The sequence below is a fragment of the Theropithecus gelada genome, chromosome 2 (genome assembly GCF_003255815.1).
Source record: "Theropithecus gelada isolate Dixy chromosome 2, Tgel_1.0, whole genome shotgun sequence".
Classification (NCBI taxonomy): Eukaryota; Metazoa; Chordata; class Mammalia; order Primates; family Cercopithecidae; genus Theropithecus; species Theropithecus gelada.
In genome coordinates, this window is record NC_037669.1 from 41638141 (window position 1) to 41657900 (window position 19760).

Sequence of the window (19760 nt, forward strand, 5' to 3'; positions counted from 1 at the left end):
ACCAACTCCATAAATCTATTTTCCTCAAATTCTCCTTTGAACCTGTATAAATATCTTACTTGTTCCCTCATTAACGAGTTGAATAAAATTTTGAGCAGTCAAATTTTATATTTGTATAAGACTCATGTTTGAGCTTTTTGAAAACTATACTTTAGTAGTTACTAAAATAATTTTGTTAAGAGAAAAGAGATCAGCAACATATCTTAAATGTAAAAATCTCTGGGTTGAAAGACTTTATAAAGTTATCCAATTAAAATATGTGAGAATCTTTGTGACATCTACTTCTGTGCCCCTGTGTCTCTTAAATGCTATTCCCTATGCCTAGGATGCTCACCCTTTCCCATCAGTCAATATCATCACACCATTCAAAACTCAGATAAAAAATATGCTCATCTCAGAAAGCCTTCTACAGATATCCCTATCCCAATCTTATCATATCTTTACTCCATATCCCACCAAGAGTTTGTGCTATAATGTAATACAGTAGTTTAAATGCTTTTAGATGCTCTTCAACCTCCTAATCTTAAAGACTTCTCTGACGCCACTACCTCATATCTCATTTCTCAAACCACTGCATCTAGTTTTCATTTTTTACTATTTCACTATACTATCCTTGGTAAGTTCATTTCATCAGTATAACTTCCCAAATGTCAAGTCACATATATATCATGAGTGATTCTTTTCCTAGACTTGTTTGTATCTGATACTTTCTACTTAGCTTCTGTGATACAAAGTTCTGGTCTCCCCTCTACTTTCCACCCATACTTTTCCGATCATTCTTTTTAATTTGTCTTTATGGGCTCCACTTCCCCAATATAACCCTAAAAGGTTATTCCCCAAGACTCCATTTTCAAGTCATTTATTTTCTCACTGTATTCATAATTCCTATCAATCTCACTTTCTGTCATGTTTTTCACTACCATGTATAAGCTGATTTGTAAATCTGTAACTCTAGTCCCCACCTCTTCCAGAAGTTAGTTTACCTATTCACCTGATGGACATTTGAGTTATAGCTAGTCCTTGGTTTTTACAAATAAAGCTCAATGAACATTTGTGTATAAGTCTTTATATAGATACTTACTTTTACTGCCTGTTGAACTACCTTACTCAACATAACCAACACTGAATTCATCATCTGTCTCACAAAACCAACTCCTTATATATTCTACATACACACATATATTCTGTCTAATCACTCAATACAGAAAACTTGGTATCATATCTGACTGCACCATTTATTTTACCTACCCCATATCAAAACACTTACCAAGTCCTCATAATTTTTGTTTTTAATAGCTTTTTAAAAATATAATTGATATGCAACAAACTGTACACATGTAAAGCATATAATTTCATCAGTTTGACCTGTTTCACCAATATAAAACAAGAAAATGAATATATCCATGACCCCTAAAAGCTTCCTTGTATTTCACTGTAGTTCCTGCCTTATTGCCTTCCCTGTCATTCTATGCCCAGGCAACCACCGATCTGCTCTCTGAGAAAGTTCCCTTCTATTCCTACTTTGCCGAGAGGCCTTTTTTAAAAATTAAAATCAGGGGTAGATAATGGATTTTGTCAAAAGCTTTTTCTATATCTACTGATATGATGGTTTTTTTTTTTTTTATTTTTAGCTTGTTAACATAAGTTACAATGACTGACTTTAGAATATTAAACCAGCCCTGAATCCTGGGATAAACCAGACTGATTCACGATGTATTAACTTTTTAATATATTGCTGAATTCGACTTATTAAAATTTTGTTCAGAACATTTGTATCTATGTTTATGAGTACATTGATGCGTAGTTTTCTTATAATGTCTTTGTTTGGTTTTGTATCAGGATAATGCTGACCTCATAGAATGAGTTGAAAGTGTTTCCTCCTCCTCGACTTTCTAGAAAAGTTTGCTTAAGATTATTATTTCTTCCTGAAGTGTTTAATAGAATTTACCAGTGAAAAAGCCATCCAGACCTGGAGTTCTCTTTGTGGGAAGGTTTTTAGCTACAAATTCAGTTTTTCTTTATAGCTATCTATATTTGGGTATATATTTGGGTTCTCTATTGCTTCTTCAGTAAATTTTGGTAGTTTGTGTCTTTCAATCAATTTGTCCATTTCATCTAAGTTGTTAAATTTATAAGCATAAAGTTGTTCATATTATTCCCTTGTGATATTTTTAGTATCTGCAGGCTTTGTTACAATGTTACCTCTCTAATTCCTGAGATTGGTCATTTGTATTATTTCTTTTCCTTTCCGTATTAATCTTAATCTTGCTACAGGTTTCTTCTTCTCAAAGAGCCAGTTTTGGTTTAATTTGCTTTCTCAAAGAACTTCAATCTTCTCAAAGATCCAGTTTATGGTTTATTTTCTCTCACTTTTGCTTACTATTTTATTGATTTCTGCTCAACCTTTATCATTTTCTTTCTTCTGCTTAGAGTTTAATTCCCTCTTCTTTTCCTAGTTTCTTAAAGGGGAAAGCTGAGGTCAATGATTTGAGACTTTTCTTCTTTTCTAATATATAGACATTAGTGATATAAATTTTCCCCTAAATATCATTCTGCTTTAATTAAGAATTTCCCCAGAAATTCTCATGTTGTGTTTTTATTTCCATTCATTTAAAAATAATTTCTAATTTCACTTTTGATTTCTCTTTTGTCTTGTGAATTATTTAGATGAATGTTTTTATTTCCCACATATTTAGGGACTTTTCAGAGATCTTCTTGGTATGAATTTCCAACTTAATTCTGTTGAGGCCAGAGAACATACTTTGTATAACTGAAATCCCTTTACGTTTTTCTTGTTTTTGAGACAGGGTCTCGCTCTGTTGCCTAGGCTGGAGTGTATTGATGTGATCTCAACTCACTGCAACCTCTGCTTCCTGGGCTCAAGTGATTCTCCCACCTCAGCATCCAAGTAGCTGGGACTAGAGGCACGTGCCACCATGCCCAGCGAATTTTTTGTACTTTTTGTAGAGATGGGGTTTTGTCATGCTGCCCAGGCTGGTCTCGAACTCCTGCAGTGCTCTGCTCACCTCAGCCTCCCAAAGTGCTGAGATTACAGGCGTGAGTCACTGTGTCTGGCCCCTTTTATGTTTCTTGAGACTTTATTTATGGCCTGGAATATGTATCCTTCTTTGTAAATGTTCCATCTGCATTTGAAAAGAACATGTATTCTGTACTGTTTGGTAGAATGTTTGTAAAATGTCAATCAGGTCAAATTGGTTGATATTACTGTTCAGATCTTCTGTGGTCATACTAATTTTTTGTCTACTTATTCTATTAAATATCAAAAGAGGTATATTAATATCTTTTGCTCGAATTGAGGATTTCTTCTTGTAGTTCTTGTCAATTTTTGCTTGTGTATTTTAAAACTCTATTAGGTAAATAAACACATCCTTTTGATGAACTGACTTTTTTCTGATTATGAAATAACTTTCTTTAGCACTAGTAATATTCTTTGTTCTGTAACTTACTTTATCTGATACTAATACAGGTACTTCAACTTTCTGTAGTATAAGCATGGTATATCTTGTTCCACCCCATTACTTTTAACCTATTTGTGTCTTTATATCTAAGGTGCATTTCTGGTAGACAGCATATAGTAGGTTTGTACTTTTTAAATCCAATCTGTCAATCTGTCTTTTAACTTTAGTTTTTCAACATTTACGTCTAATATAGATAGGTTTAAATCTACCACTTGGTTTTGTTTCTCCTTTGTTCTTTTTTTTTACTTCCTTCTTCTGGATTGCATATTTTTTAATGATTCATTTTTATTGCCTTTGTTGGTTTACCAGATGTAAATTCTTTGTTTTGCTATTTTCTTCATTGCTTTGAGGTTCAAAGTATACATTTCAATTTATCACAGTCTTATCACTTATCATAGTGATATTATACCACTTCATGTACAGTATAAAAGCTTTACATCAGTATACTTCCATTTATCTCCTCCTAGCCTTCATGCCCTTTTGGAATACATTCTACTTATACATATGTTCCTCAAGTACATTATTATTTTTGTGTAGGCAAATATATTATAGATATATTAAAATAATATAAGAAAAACTATCTTATATGTTTATGTAATCACCATTTCCGATACTCTATTTCTTTGTGTAGATGAATTTCCTTTCTGGTGGAAGGACTTCTTTGAATATTTTTTGTAGTGTTGGTCTGCTAATGATTTCTGAAGAAGTATTTCATCTTTGCTTTTGAATATATTTCTGCTGAGTATAAAATTCTAATTTGACAGTTTTCTTTTTCAATATTCAACTGTCTTTTTACTTGTGGTGTTTCTGATAAGAAAGTTGCTGTCATCTTCATCTCTATTTCTCTATATAATGTTTTTTCATCTCTGGTTGCCTTTAAGATTTTTCTCTTTATCACGGGTTTGAGCATTTTGATTATGATGTGCCTCAATGTAGAATTTTCTTCATATTTATTGCCCTTGGGGTTTGATGACCTTTTTGAATCTGCATGTTTATAGTTTTCATCAAATTTGGAAAATGTTAAGCCATTACTTCTTCACACATTTTTTTGTGACCCTACTGCCTACTTTATGTACTCTGATTACACCTACGTAAGGTTGCTCAAAGTTGTCCCACAGTTCACTGACATGCTTTTATTTCCTTTTGTTTCTTTTTTGTTTCATTTTGGATAGTTTCTACTGATATGCCTTAAAGTTCACTAATCTGTAATGTTAATCTGCTGTTAATCCCATCCAGTGTATTTTTCATCTCAGATATTGTAGATTTCATCTCTAGAAATTCACTTTGAGGCTTATATGTCTGTATTCAACTTTTTTAATATATGGAATATGGTTATATGGTTATAATAACTAGTGTCCTTGTCTGTTAATGCCAACATATGTATCAGTCTTGATTAACTAATTCTTCTCATTTTAGATCCTGTTTTCTTGTTTATTTGCATGCCCAGTACTTCAGTACCAGTAAAATCAAATCACCTGTTGAATCGTAGTATGTTTTGTAGCATAGTCATGACTGCAGAATCTATCAGTTTGTAGTAACGCCAAGAAATAGTTATTTTGCAGTAATAAAGAAACAGAAAAAAAGAGTCATCAAAGCAAATATTCTATGATGACACAGGTGGGATTTTTCTCACCCTTTTAAAAGCCAAATCGAAAGATTTCTAGTGAACTTCCTACCTTTGTATAACCTACAGTAAAAAAAAAATTTAAATACAGCCAGGTTCAATAACCACATGCAGTTAAGTTACTTGGAAACAGTTTGACCCTTTTGGGTCTTGCTTTTATGATCTGGAATAGTGCTCATTCTAATGTGAATTATTCCTCACTACTGGGGTAAAACCTTCCTGAACACTCTACCCAATGACCCATTGTTTATGAGACTTTCCAGTTTGGCTGCTGAAAACAGGTACTATTTCTGGCCCCGTGTGAGCTCCTTGCACTGTTCCTTTTAGTCCTTTTGGATTATTATTTTCCCTGGCGTTGGGTAGTTCCTTACATATATGTGCAGATCAGTACTCTACTTAATACTTGAAAGATACCGTCTGCAGATCTCTGGGGTTCTCTATGTGTATAGCTCTCTTCTCTAGTATTCTGACTTGTGAACTCTAGTCATCTTGTTCTCTCCAGACTCTGGGCTCTATTGCTTCAACTCAAGCTTGCTAGGATGCCTCTGCCTATACTTCAACCTGAAAACTCTCTCAATACTGTAAGTTAGAGCATTGTAAGACTCACCTTGTTTATTCCTTTTTCTCTGGGCTTACTTTCTTTCACTGACTGATATCCAGTTTCTTTAAAAATTATGTTTCATGTTTTTGTCCTTTTTTTCAGATGGGAGGATAAATGCATCCCTACTATTCCATCTTGATCAGTAAAGTCTTGATGATTTTCTTTTTTTTTTTTTTTTGAGACGGAGTCTCGCTCTGTCGCCCAGGCTGGAGTGCAGTGGCCGGATCTTAGCTCACTACAAGCTCCACCTCCCGGGTTTACGCCATTCTCCTGCCTCAGCCTCCCGAGTAGCTGGGACTACAGGTGCCCACCACCACGCCCGGCTAATTTTTTGTATTTTTTTTAGTAGAGACGGGGTTTCACCGTGTTAGCCAGGATGGTCTGGATCTCCTGACCTCGTGATCTGCCCATCTTGGCCTCCCAAAGTACTGCGCTTACAGGCTTGATCCACCGCACCCAGCCTAATTCATTATTTTAAAAACTCCATATCCCAGGTACCAATGCCCAAGGACAAGATATCATTACTTCACTTGGATTAGTATGATTGCCTTTTTTGTCTAGAGTTTTCTTTTCTTTTCTTGTTTTTTTTTTTTTTTTGAGACAGAGTCTCGCACTGTCGGAGTGCAGTGGCGTGATCTGTGCAGTGGCGCGATCTCGGCTCACTGCAAGCTCTGCCTCCCGGGTTCACGACACTCTCCTGCCTCAGCCTCCTGAGTAGCTGGGACTACAGGCGCCCGCCACCGCACCCGGCTAATTTTTTGTGTGTTTTTAGTAGAGACGGGGTTTCACCGTGATCTTGATCTCCTGACCTTGTGATCCGCCCGCCTCGGCCTCCCAAAGTGCTGGGATTACAGGCGAGAGCCACCGCGCCCGGCCTTGTCTAGAGTTTTCTTCCCCTTAATCTTTCCTTCACATAGTCACCAGAGTAACAAAACTGAAATGTAATCTGACCACTTTCGTCTACTTTAAAAATCTTCAATGGTCCCCGTTGCCTATAGGATAAAACTTCATTTCCTTAACACAGCATATAAATTCTTCATGACTTTGAGTCTCAGCCGAGCTTGCTAGCCACCTCCCTATATGGAACTTTAAATCCCAACAATAATGAATTTGTACCTACTTTTCATCCTCAGCATGTTGTTTCTTATCTCTGTATTTTTGCTTATGTTGCCTGGAAATACTGCTTTCTCTTTCTCCTCTTCCTCCCTGGCCAATATACCATCCTTGAAGTTTCATCTCAGATATTACCTTCTCCAGAAGCATCTCCCCTCAGTTTGGATTAGAAGGTCCTTTAACATTTATGGTCACTTTTAATATTGTAACAATGTATTATAATACAATGATGTTTGTGTGTCTGTCTTTTCCATTCTATTGTAAGCTCTTTGAAGATAAGGTTTATATCTTAATCAACTCTATAATTATAATGACAGACACAGCAGCTGCATAATAAATTCCTACTAAACTGAAAGAATGGATTATTCCAATTGTGTATACACTGCCCTTCCATTTTACCCTAAATAATTGCCAATTGCTTCTTTTATACCCTTCTTGAGCATCTGTAAAAATACCAAGCTTGAAGTTATTCAATAAATGTGATTAAACATTTTTTGTTGTGATCTCAATATTTTTCTTCAGATATCACACTAATTCTCTTCTTTAAGCCTGAGATTTGAGCTAAAATCTTAAGCTCTGGGATAAGGTATCAATTTAATAATACATTTCTAGTCTTTTGTAGTATTTTATATTTTTTTCTGAAAGACAATGGTGATGGAGCTTCAGCATTATATACAAGTATATGTACTCTATACTTGTATATACATTATATATACATTATATACAAGTATATGTACTATGAACTTGTATATACATTATATACAAGTCATATGCAGTCAATTTTAACAAAATTGGAATAAAATTGGTAATGCTTCTGATTAAAAAAACAGTAACATTTTGTGAAAACCAAGTAACCTGTTGATCTGTAGTATATTCTGTAGCATCATCATGACTGCAGATCCTATTTGGACATTGTCAGCTTGCAGTAAATGTAAGAAATGATCACTTTGTAGTACTAAAGGAAAAGAAAAAAAAAGAAAGATTAAAGCAAATATTTTACAATAACAAAGAAAGATTTTGTTCTTTTCAAACCAAATCAAAGCATGACCATTTCTGCTAAACTTTCTGACTTTGTAGACTCTACAATAAAGAAGATTTTAAGATGTAAAATTCATGGCAATTTTACATAGCCATAAATAAGTCATTTCATTTTTATGAATATAGTCAGACAATAGGCATAAATACTAAGGTAAGAATCTATTGTTATCTCTCTCTAAATAGAAAATAACATATCCTAAATCTGAATCTTTTTCTTCTATCAATGAATTTCAGTGAATAAAAACAAATTTTCTGCAAAGACAGAATATAAGGAAATGGAAATGGCACAGATGACTATAATTGGTTGCTCACATCCTTAAAAAATTTAATTTTGTGACATACTGTTTTATATAATAATGAATACATTAACTACAAAAATTTCCTTTTATTGATTTGTAATCTTTAAGCTCTGAGCAGCTAGTTATAACGATTTAGCACTGGATACTTATACAAGTAGCTTAACCTCTTAGAAACTATTTCTTCATCTGTAAAACTAGAAATAGCTCTCACATGAGCTAATGTAAAATATCCTAGAACAGGGAACGTTTCTAACAAATGTCAGTTTCCATTCCATTCCATACTCAATAACTGAGCATAACTACCAAGGTATTAGTTATACTAACTGAAAGTAGTTGCCTTTGGAAAATGGGAAATGGAATGGGCATGAGAGCCAGGGATTGTGTGTATGTTTTAATGATCCTTATAGAACTATTTGACTCTTCAACTTATGTGCATGCAATGATTCTGAGGAGAAAAGCTAAAAGTAAAATTTCAGTTCAAGTATTACTTAAAAAAATATTCTTAGAGTGTTACATTTATATTAGATGAAATTTTTCTAGGAAGAGCGCCATGAATGTAACTAAGAATTATTTTTTCGGAGGCCGGGCGCGGTGGCTCAAGCCTGTAATCCCAGCACTTTGGGAGGCCGAGACGGGCGGATCACGAGGTCAGGAGATCGAGACCATGCTGGCTAACACGGTGAAACCCCGTCTCTACTAAAAAATACAAAAAATTAGCCGGGCGAAGTGGCGGGCGCCTGTGGTCCCAGCTACTCGGGAGGCTGAGGCGGGAGAATGGCGTGAACCCGGGAGGCGGAGCTTGCAGTGAGCTGAGATCCGGCCACTGCACTCCTGCCTGGGCGACAGAGCGAGACTCCGTCTCCAAAAAAAAAAAAAAAAAAAAAAAGAATTATTTTTTCGGTCTTAAGAAAACAGAAAACTCATACATGTTTAAATCTCTCAATGTAAACATAAATATCCTATAACTTCCAAGTTCACTAAAAGGTCATTAAATAAAAGTTTACTCTTACTTGGATAGTTAGACTATATGAATTAAATCATATCCACCCTGAACATAGGGATTTCTCTCACAATACATCTAAAACACTGACTGCAATCTTTTAAACTTAAAAGTTATTTTCAGGAATAAACTGTTCAAATTATCATTTGTCTTCATCTTAGATTTGCTAAACAGAAAAAGCTAAAGTTTTATTTCAACAGTATTCTCCTTAATTTAATATTCACATTGTTGATGTTGGCTACGTAAAACTGGAATATCCATTTTTAAAAATTGTGAGTTTATTTCAACATGGTTTCATTTCAGTGAGGTTATCTGCACAGTTAATGTGGCATTTGTTTTTGGAAAAAAAGATCAAACTGTTAGCAGTTGATTCTACAATAGCTGTTAGTTACATTAAAATCTTTTCTCTTACCATTCTGAATAAGTTCAACATGGCCTCCCAAAAGCCAGAAGAGAGAATCAGTCACAATTTGGAAAAAGTGTAGTAATTCATCTTTTTCTTCAGCCTTAACATAAAAGATAAGCCCAGTTTACTTTTCCATAGTGTTTTTTTTTTTTTTTTTTTAAGGAGACTTCTCTCTGGGGAGTTAGAGTATACAGTTTCTGGATCTAACTTAGCCATTTATGAGGGACATGATTTTGTTGACGTTAGTTTCTTAATTTGTAAAACTTGTGGTTACAGGATAGTAGTATCTACTAGAAATGGTTGTTATCCAGATAAAATAAAACAATATAAGTAGTGTAAGGGCTACAAGTTGATACACTAGGATTTCTTAATACTTGCTATGCATCAGAATCACCTGTTGAGCTTTTTAAACACATCTATGCACAAGCTTTAGTTCAAATATACTGAATTTGAATCTCCAAAGGCAGTCTGGATATCTGTACTTGCACAAAGTTAGGTGGGTGATTTGGTTATACAACTCGGATGAAAACAACTGCAATATGCAAATGTAGATGTCAGCATGAGAGACATTATTAATAGTGTATTTCAGTTCCCGTTTCTACTCATAAGTTTAGGAGGGCAGAGATCATGTCATTTAGCTCCCCATACAAACTCAGTTTCTAGGACAGTTATGACACATAGTAAATGTTCTATCAACATTTAGTCAACAAATAAATGACAATTTTTTTCTGGCTCTTCCTTTCTGGAAAGTAGGGTGATAAATTATTATAAATTAGAGTGCCACAAGGAGAAATAAGAAGCATAGATTCCATTTACAATTTTGTCATTTATTGGCCATGTAACTTTGGTGGAACGTTGGATAAAGGTCACTAATCTTACCCATGTCCTGAATGTTTGTACTATAGCACAAAAGTAATAATGAGACCAGCAAAAATATTATGACTGCCATGATTATTCTTTATAATAATGAAAGTATTTTCTTCCTAATATTCTAGCACAGAGCTACATAGGTATTTAGTAAACTGACATGTGCTGACTTGAATATAACAATGGAAAAAAAAAAAAACCCGTAAGAAACGTCACATTAGGGCAAGAATCCTTTTATCCTTTTAGTTCAGATAACTACCTTTGCCAGAGTTTTACTTAAAGATACATCAAAAAGGGCATGGTAATTCTCATTGTTGTCAATCCCAAAAGATAGTGTTGTACTCTTAGACTTCCTACTTTCCTTAAAATGCACATTAGATAATGTGCAAATTCATGGTTCCTGAGACAAGTTAACACAATTAACCTTTAAATCAAAATTGTCACATACACACATACAAAACCACTTTGTATTTTAGGCCAGAATGTGTATGTCCCACCATGTGATCTACTAACTACATACTATCTAATTAAAACAGAAATCTGATTGAAAAGCTCCAAGGTAAATAGACTAATAAATTAATTCAAGTTTTTGTCACATCTTTTTTATGTCCCTGTTTTAATTTTGCCCTGTGGTTAAGTGGCCCTACTTTTTCTGTAGCCAATTAATTCTTTGATACTATTAAAGAATCTTTTATGTCAATAAAAATACAATAATAAAGGACAGAAAAATATTGTGAAAAGTATTAAGGACTCTATAAATGAAAATAATTAACTGAATAAGTATATTTATAATGAAAGCAATATACAAATACATAACATATTAATATATACTTTTAATAATATATAAGGAAAAAGCATCATTAATGCTCTTAAATAGGAATATTAAATAAAGGTGCTTTGAAGAAAAGATAAAGCTTACATAATGGTCTGAGCTATTAATGGGACAGAAATTATTTTACAAATGAGGAAAATGACATACAGTGAAATCCAGTGATTTGCTATTGAACCTAGAGTTAGTTTGTGGCACAGCCAGCAAAAGAAATCAAATCTAACACAATTCTATAGTTCATGTAGCTTCAACTGACCTGAATTAAACTAACTCTAGCAAATATTTATTTAGTGCTAACGTCCCACAAAATGCCAGTGGAGATTTCAGAAATGGAATTTGTAACCTATTACATGGAACGCATATGCTCTACCACTGAGTTAAATTATCTGCCAGGGGCATCTGGCAAGATGGTTGAAGAGGAACAGCTCTGGTCTGCAGGTCTCAGCAAGACCAATGCAGAAGGCAGTGATTTCTGCATTTCCAACTGAGGTACCCAGTTCCTCTCACTGGGACTGGTTAGACAACGGGTGCAGCCCACAGAGGGCAAGCAGAAGCAGAGTGGGGCATTGCCTCACCTGGGAAGTGCAAGGGGCCGGAGACCTCCCTCCCCTAGCCAAGGGAAGCCAGGTGGGACTGTGCTATCCAGCCCAGATACTACGTTTTTCTCATGGTTTTTGCAACCCACAGACCAGGAGATTCCCTATGTGCCTAAACCACCAGGGCCCTGGATTTCAAGCACAAAACTGGTCAGCTGTTTGGGCAGACACCGAGCTAGCGGCAGGAGTTCCTTTTCATACCTCAGTGGTGGCTCATTCCTCAGCAAGACAAACCTCAGCAGGACAAACCTCAGCAAGACAAACTGTTCACTCCCCTGGAAAGGGGTCTGAAGCCAAGGAGCCAAGTGGTCTTGTTCAGCAGGTCCCACTCCCACAGAGTCCAGCAAGCTAAGAACCACTGGCTTGAAATTCTCGCTCCCAGCACAGCAGTCTGAAGTCGACCAACCCGGGATAATTGAGCTTGGTGGTGGGAAGGGCATCCACCATTACTGAGGCTTGAGTAGGCAGTTTTCCCCTCACAGTGTTAAGGAAGCCACCGGTAAGTTTGGACTGGGTGGAACACAGCTGCCTTGTTGTGGCCAGACTGCCTCTCTAGATTCCTCCTCACTGGGCAAGTCATCTCTGAAACAAAGGCAGCAGCCCAAGTAAGATGCTTATATATAAAAATCCCACATCTCCCTAGGACAGAGCACCTGGGGACAGGGGAGGCTGTGGGTGCAGTTTCAGCAGACTTAAATGTTCCTGCCTGCCAGCTCTGAAGAGAGTGGCACATCTCCCAGAACAGTGCTAGAGCTCTGCTAAGGAACAGACTGCCTCCTCAAGTGGGTCCTTGACCCCGTGCCTCCAGACTGGGAGACACCTCCATATAGGAGAGCTCTGGCAGGCATCAGGCGGGTGCTACTCTGAGATGAAGCTTCCAGAGGAAGGAGCTGAGAGTAATATTTGCTGTTCTGCAGCCTCTGCTGCTGATACCCAGATGAACAGGGTCTGGAGTGGACCTCCAGCAGACCTGCAGAAGAGGGACCTGTCTGTTAGAAGGAAAACTAACAAACAGAAAGCAGTAACATTAACATCAACTAAAAGGACACCCACAAAAAATCCCCATCCAAAGGTCATCAGCATCAAAGATCAAAGGTAGATAAATCCATGGAGATGAGGAAAAACCAGCACAAAAAGGCTGAAAATTCCAAAAACCACAACGCCTCTTCTCCACCAAATGATCGAAATTCCTCCCCAGCAAGGGCACAAAACTGGACCAAGAATGAGTTTGATGAATTAACTGAAGTAGGCTTCAGAAGGTGGGTAATAACAAACTCCTCTGAGCTAAAGGAGCATGTTCTAACCCAATGTAAGGAAGCTAAGAACCTTGAAAAGAGGTTAGACGAGTTGCTAACTAGAATAACCAGTTTAGAGGAGAACATAAATGACCTGATGGAGTTGAAAAACGCAGTACGAGAGCTTCATGAAGCATACCCAAGAATCAATAGCCAAATTGATCAAGCAGAAGGAAGGATATAAGAGATTGAAGATCAACTTAACGAAATAAAGTGTGAAGACAAGATTAGAGAAAGAAGAATGAAAAGAAATGAACAAAGCCTCCAAGAAATATGGAACTATGTGAAAAGACCAAAAGTATGACTGCTTGGTGTACCTGAAGGTGATGGGGAGAATAGAACCAAGTTGGAAAACACTTCAGGGTATTATCCAGGAGAACATCCCCAACCTAGCAAGACAAGCCAACATTCAAATTCAGGAAATACAGAGAATACCACTAAGATACTCCTCAAGAAGAGCAACCCCAACACACATAATTGTCAGATTCTCCAAGGTTGAAATGTAAAAAAAAATCTTAGGGGCAGCCAGAGAGAAAGGTCAGGTTATCTACAAAGGGAAGCCCATCAGACTAACAGCGGATCTCTCTGCAGAAATCCTACAAGCCAAAAGAGAGTGGGGGCTAATATTCTACATTCTTAAAGAAAAGAATTTTCAATCCAGAATTTCATATCCAGCCAAACTAAGCTTCATAAGTGAAGGAGAAATAAAATCCTTTACAGACAAGGAAATGCTGACGGATTGTGTCACCACCAGGCCTGCCTTACAAGAGTCCTGAAGGAAGCACTAAACATGGAAATGAAAAACTGGCACCAGCCACTACAAAAGCATACCAAAATAGAAAGCCCAATGACACTATGAAGAAACTGCATCAACTAACGTGCAAAATAACCATCTAGCATCATAATGACAGGATCAAATTCACGCATAACAATATTAACCTTAAAGGTAAATGGTCTACATGCCCCAATTAAAAGACACAGACTGGCAAACTGGATAAAGAATCAAGACCCATCTGTGTGTCGTATTCAGGAGACCCATCTCACATGATAGGACACACACAGGCTCAAAATAAAGGGATGGAGGAATATTTACCAAGCAAATGGAAAGCCAAAAAAAGCAGGGGTTGCAATCCTAGTCTCTGATAAAACAGACTTTAAACCAACAAAGATCAAAAAAGACAAAGAAGGGCATTATGCAATGATAAAGAATAAAGAGATCAATGCAACAAAAAGAGCTAACTATCCTAAATATATATGCACCCAATACAGGAGCACCCAGATTCATAAAGCAAGTTCTCAGAGACCTATGAAGAGACTTAGACTCCCACACAATAATAGTGAGAGACTTTTACACCCCACTGTCAGTATTAGACAGATCAATGAGACAAAAAATTAACAAGGATATTCAGGACTTGAACTCATCTCTGGACCAAGCAGACCTAATAGACATCTACAGAACTCTCCACCCCAAATCAATAGAATATATATTCTTGTCAGCATCACATCGCACTTATTCTAAAATCGACCACGTAATTGGAAGTAAAACACTCCTCAGGAAATGCAAAAGAACAGAAATCATAACCGTCTCTGTCCACAGTGCAATCAAATTAGAACTAAGTATTAATAAACTCACTCAAAATCTCACAACTACATGGAAACTGCATGTAGTTTCCTGAATGACTACTGGGTAAATAACAAAAGGCAGAAATAAATAAGTTATTTGAAACCAATGAGAACAAAGACACAACATATCAGAATCTCTGGGACTCAGCTACAGCAGTGTGTAGAGGGAAATTTATAGCACTAAATGCCCACAGGAGAAAGTGGGAAAGATCTAAAATCGACACCTTAACATCACAATTAAGAGAACTAGAGAAGTAAGAGCAAACAAATTCAAAAGCTAGCAGAAGACAAGAAATAACTAAGATTAGAGCAGAACTGAAGGAGATAGAGACATGAAAAACCCTTCAAAAAATCAATGAATCCAGGAGCTGGTTTTCTGAAAAGATTAACAAAATAGACCACTAGCCAGACTAATAAAAAGGAAAGGCAAGAAGAATCAGATAGACACAATAAAAAATGATAAAGGGGACATCACCATTGATCCCACAGAAATACAAACTAACATCAGAGAACACTATAAACACCTCTACACAAATAAACTAGAAAATCTAGAAGAAATGGACAAATTCCTGGACACATACACCCTCCCAAGACTAAATAAGGAAGAAACTGAATCCCTGAATAGACCAATAACAAGTTCTGAAATTGAGGCAGTAATTAATAGCCTATCAACCAAAAAAAGCCCAGGACCAGACGGATTTATAGCCGAATTGTACCAGAGGTACAAAGAGGAGTTGGTACCATTCCTTTTGAAACTATTCCAAACAATAGAAAAAGAGGGACTCCTCCCTAACTCATTTTATGAGGGCAGCATCATCTTGATACCAAAACCTGGCACAGACACAACAAAAAAAGAAAATTTCAGGCCAGTATCTCTTATGAACATCGATGCAAAAATCCTCAATAAAATACTGGTAGACCGAATCCAGCAGCACATCAAAAAACTTATCAGCCACGATTAAGCTGGCTTCATCACTTGATGCAAGAATGGTTTAACACATGTAAATCAAAAAAAGTAATCCATTACATAAACAGAACCAATGACAAAAATCACATGATTATCTCAATAGAAGCAAAAAAGGCCTTCGATAAAATTCAACACCCCTTCATGCTAAAAACTCTTAATGAACTAGTTATCAATGGAACATATCTCAAAATAATAATTATTTATGAGAAACCCACAGCCAATATCATACTGAATGGGCAAAAACTGGAAACATTCCCTTTGAAAACAGGCACAAGACAAGGATGCCCTCTCTCTTCACCCCTATTCAACACAGTATTGGAAGTTCTGGCAGCAATCAGGCAAGAGAAAGAAAGTGTATTCGAATAGGAAGAGGGAAAGTCAAATTGTCTCTGCTTGCAGATGACATGACTGTATATTTAGAAAACCCCATCATCTCAGCCCAAAACCTCCTTAAGCTGATAAGCAACTTCAGCAAAATCTCCAGATACAAAATCAATGTGCAAAAATCACAAGCATTCCTATATACTAATAATAGACAAACACAGAGACAAATCATAAGTAAACTACCATTCACAATTGCTACAAACAGAATAAAATACCTAGGAATACAACTCACAAGGGACGTGAAAGACCTCTTCAAGGAGAACTACAAAATGCTGCTCAAGGAAATAAGAGAGTAAACAAACAAATGGAAAAAAAATTCCATGCTTAAGGACAGAAAGAATCAGTATCATGAAGATGGCCATACTGCCCAAAGTAATTTACAGATTCAATGCTATTTCCATCAAACTACCATTGACTTTCTTCACAGATTTAGAAAAACTACTTTAAATTTCATACGGAATAAAAAAAAAAAGAGCCCATATAGCGAAGACAGTCCTAACCAAAAAGAACAAAGCTGGAGGCATCATGCTGCCTGACTTCGAACTATACTACAAGGCTATAATAACCAAAACATCATGGTACTGGTACCAAAACACATATGTAAACCAATGGAACAGAACAGAGGCCTCAGAAATAATACCACACATCTGCAGCCATCTGATCTTTGACAAACCTGACAAAAACAAGAAATGGGGAATGGATTCCCTATTTAATAAACGGTGCTGAGAAAATTGGCTAGCCATAAGTAGAAAGCTGAAACTGGATCCTTTCCTTACTCCTTATACAAAAATTAACTCAAGATGGATTAAAGACTTAAACATAAGACCTAAAACCATAAAAACCCTAGAAGAAAACCTAGGTAATACCATTCAGGACATAGGCATGGGCAAAGATTTCATGGCTAAAACACAAAAAGCAATGGCAACAAAAGCCAAAATAGACAAATGGGATCTAATTAAACTAAAGAGCTTCTGCCAGCAAAAGAAACTATCATCAGAGTGAACAGGCAGCCCACAGAATAGGAGAAAATGTTTGCAATCTACCCGTCTGACGAAGGTCGAATATCAAGAATCTAAAAGGAACTTAAACAAATTTACAAGAAAAAAAAAATCAAAAAGTGGGTGAAGGATATGAATAGACACTACTCAAAAGAAGACATTTATGAGGCCAACAAACATATGAGAAAAAGCTCATCATCACTGGTCATTACAGAAATGCAAATCAAAACCACAATGAGATACCATCTCACTCCAGTTAGAGTGGCAATCATTAAAAAGTCAGGAAACAACGGATGCTGGAGAGGATGCAGAGAAATAGGAATGCTTTTACACTGTTGGTGGGAATGTAAGTTCAACCATTGTGGAAGACAGTGCGGCAATTCCTTAAGGATCTAGAATCAGAAATACCATTTGACCCAGCAATTCCGTTACTGGGTATATACCCAAAGGATTATAAATCATTCTACTATAAAGACACATGCACACGTATGTTTATTGCAGCACTATTTACAATAGCAAAGTCTTGGAACCAACCCAAATGCCCATCAATGATAGCTTGGACAAACAAATGTGGCATATATACATCATGGAATACTATGCAGCCATAAAAAAGAATGAGTTCATGTCCTTTGCAGGGACATGGATGAAGCTGGAAACCATCATTCTCAGCAAACTAACACAGGAACAGAAAACCAAACACTGCATGTTCTCACTCTTAAGTGGGAGTTGAACAATGAGAACATGTGGACACAGGGAGGGGAACATCACATATTGGGGTCTGTCGGGGGTGGGGAGCAAGGGGAGGGATAGCATTAGGACAAATACCTAATGCAAGCAGGGCTTAAAACCTAGATGATGAGTTGATGGGTGCAGCAAACCACCATGGCACATGTATACCCATGTAACAAACCTGGGCATCCAGCACATATATCCCGTAACTTAAAGTATAATAAAAAAAAAAAAAAAAGAAAAGAAAAAAAATTCTCTACCAACAGTATTTCTTATACTCAAACCAGCTTGTTGTCTGTACTATTATACCTCTCATTTGATTTCATTCTTCTAATTAAAAAAAAAAAATTCTTAAACTAAAAATACATCTATTTTAGGCTTTCTATTAGGAATGGCTAAGACTTTTTCTACTCTATTAGCCTGGGAATACCTTAAATGTAAGACTGTGTCTATTCTTTACATACCCAAAGCACCTTAAATAGAACTTAATATATCATGGTGATCATTATGGACTGTTTGCGTCCCCGAAAACTCGTATGTTTAAACCCTAACCTCTAATGTGATGGTAGGGACTTTTGAGGTTTGGACTGGATCATGAGGGTGGTGTCTTCATGATGGGATTAGTGCCCTTATAAGAAAGAAAGAAGGAAATGACAAGAAAGAGACAAGAGAGCTGCCTCTCCCTCACAAACACAAAGAGGAGGTCATGTGAACACACAAGAGAGTGGCTGTCTGCAAGCCAGGAAGTGGGCCCCATGAGGAAGTGAATCTGTTGGCTTCTTGATCTTGGAATTCTTAGTCTCCAGAATTATAGAAATAAATGTCTTTAAGTCACCGAGTCTACAGTATTTTGTTATAGCAGCCTGAACAGAGTAAGTCGAGTGACTGAGTTATTACTATCTCTGTCCATAATTGACAAAAGTTGTGAATCTGTTCAAACTTTGATATAGTAGTAGGCCCAAATGTACATATAGCTAAGAACTCTTCTAAGGTAAAGGGGTTTCAGCCTTGTAGACTTATCACTTCTTATAAATTCTAAGATGAACCTCTGCTGTCATTATACTTAAGAAAATTGCTAGCACACACAAGGTAAAAAGTTTTCATATTAATATAATGTATTCATTAATGCCAAGTTCCACTCTCCTCATTAGTTATTTTTGGATTCCCACTTGCGGGTACCTGGTGAGGAAATATCATTTTTAAAAAATCAACTGACAAAGAGCTTGGAGCAAAATACTCCTACTACATTCCCTATGTGGAGCTAAGAAAACCAGTGTCTCATATTACACCTTTTATATTCTTACAATTTTTTTCTTAATATTTCATTTGACCCTCTTTTTTTCCAAAGTCATAGTGAGTCAAGACACTTATCCCTTAGTTCTTCTAGCTTACTGCAATTATTTAAAATAGTCTATTCTTCCGCTCTCTCCAGCATACTTTTATGTCTCCGCAAAAAAAAAAAAAAAAAAAAAACTGGGGCGGTGGCGCCCAAGATGGCCAAATAGGAACAGCTCCAGCCTCCAGCTCCCAGCGCGAGCAACATAGAAGACAGGTGATTTCTGCATTTTCAACTGAGGTACCGGGTTCATCTCACTGGGGCATGTCGGACAGTTGATGCTGCTCTGCAGGTGCAGCCTGACCAGCGAGAGCTGAAGCAGGTGAGGCTCAAGGGGGAAGAGAATTCCTTTTCCTAGCCAAGGGAAATTGAGACACACAACACGTGGAAAATCGGGTAACTCCCACCCTAATACTGCGCTTTACCAAGGGTCTTAGCAAACGGCACATCAGGAGATTATATCCCACACCTGGCCCAGAGGGTCCCATGCCCACGGAGCCTCCCTCATTGCTAGCACAGGAGTCGGAGATCTAACTGCAAGGCGGCAGCGAGGCTGAGGGAGGGGTGCCTGCCATT

General features: G+C 36.8%; 1 protein-coding gene across 2 annotated transcripts in view; it reads right to left on the bottom strand.

The window, feature by feature from the left end:
* IQCB1 (IQ motif containing B1) overlaps window positions 1–19760 on the bottom strand; it is a 76132-nt gene that overhangs the window by 35958 nt on the left and 20414 nt on the right. For both annotated transcript variants that reach the window (XM_025377790.1, XM_025377789.1), the window contains exons 6-7: window positions 9567–9660; window positions 7673–7772 (exon numbers count right to left, since the gene is read on the bottom strand). In XM_025377790.1, coding sequence (XP_025233575.1) covers window positions 7673–7772; window positions 9567–9660 — 194 coding nt within the window. The remainder of the gene's footprint in view (window positions 1–7672; window positions 7773–9566; window positions 9661–19760) is intronic.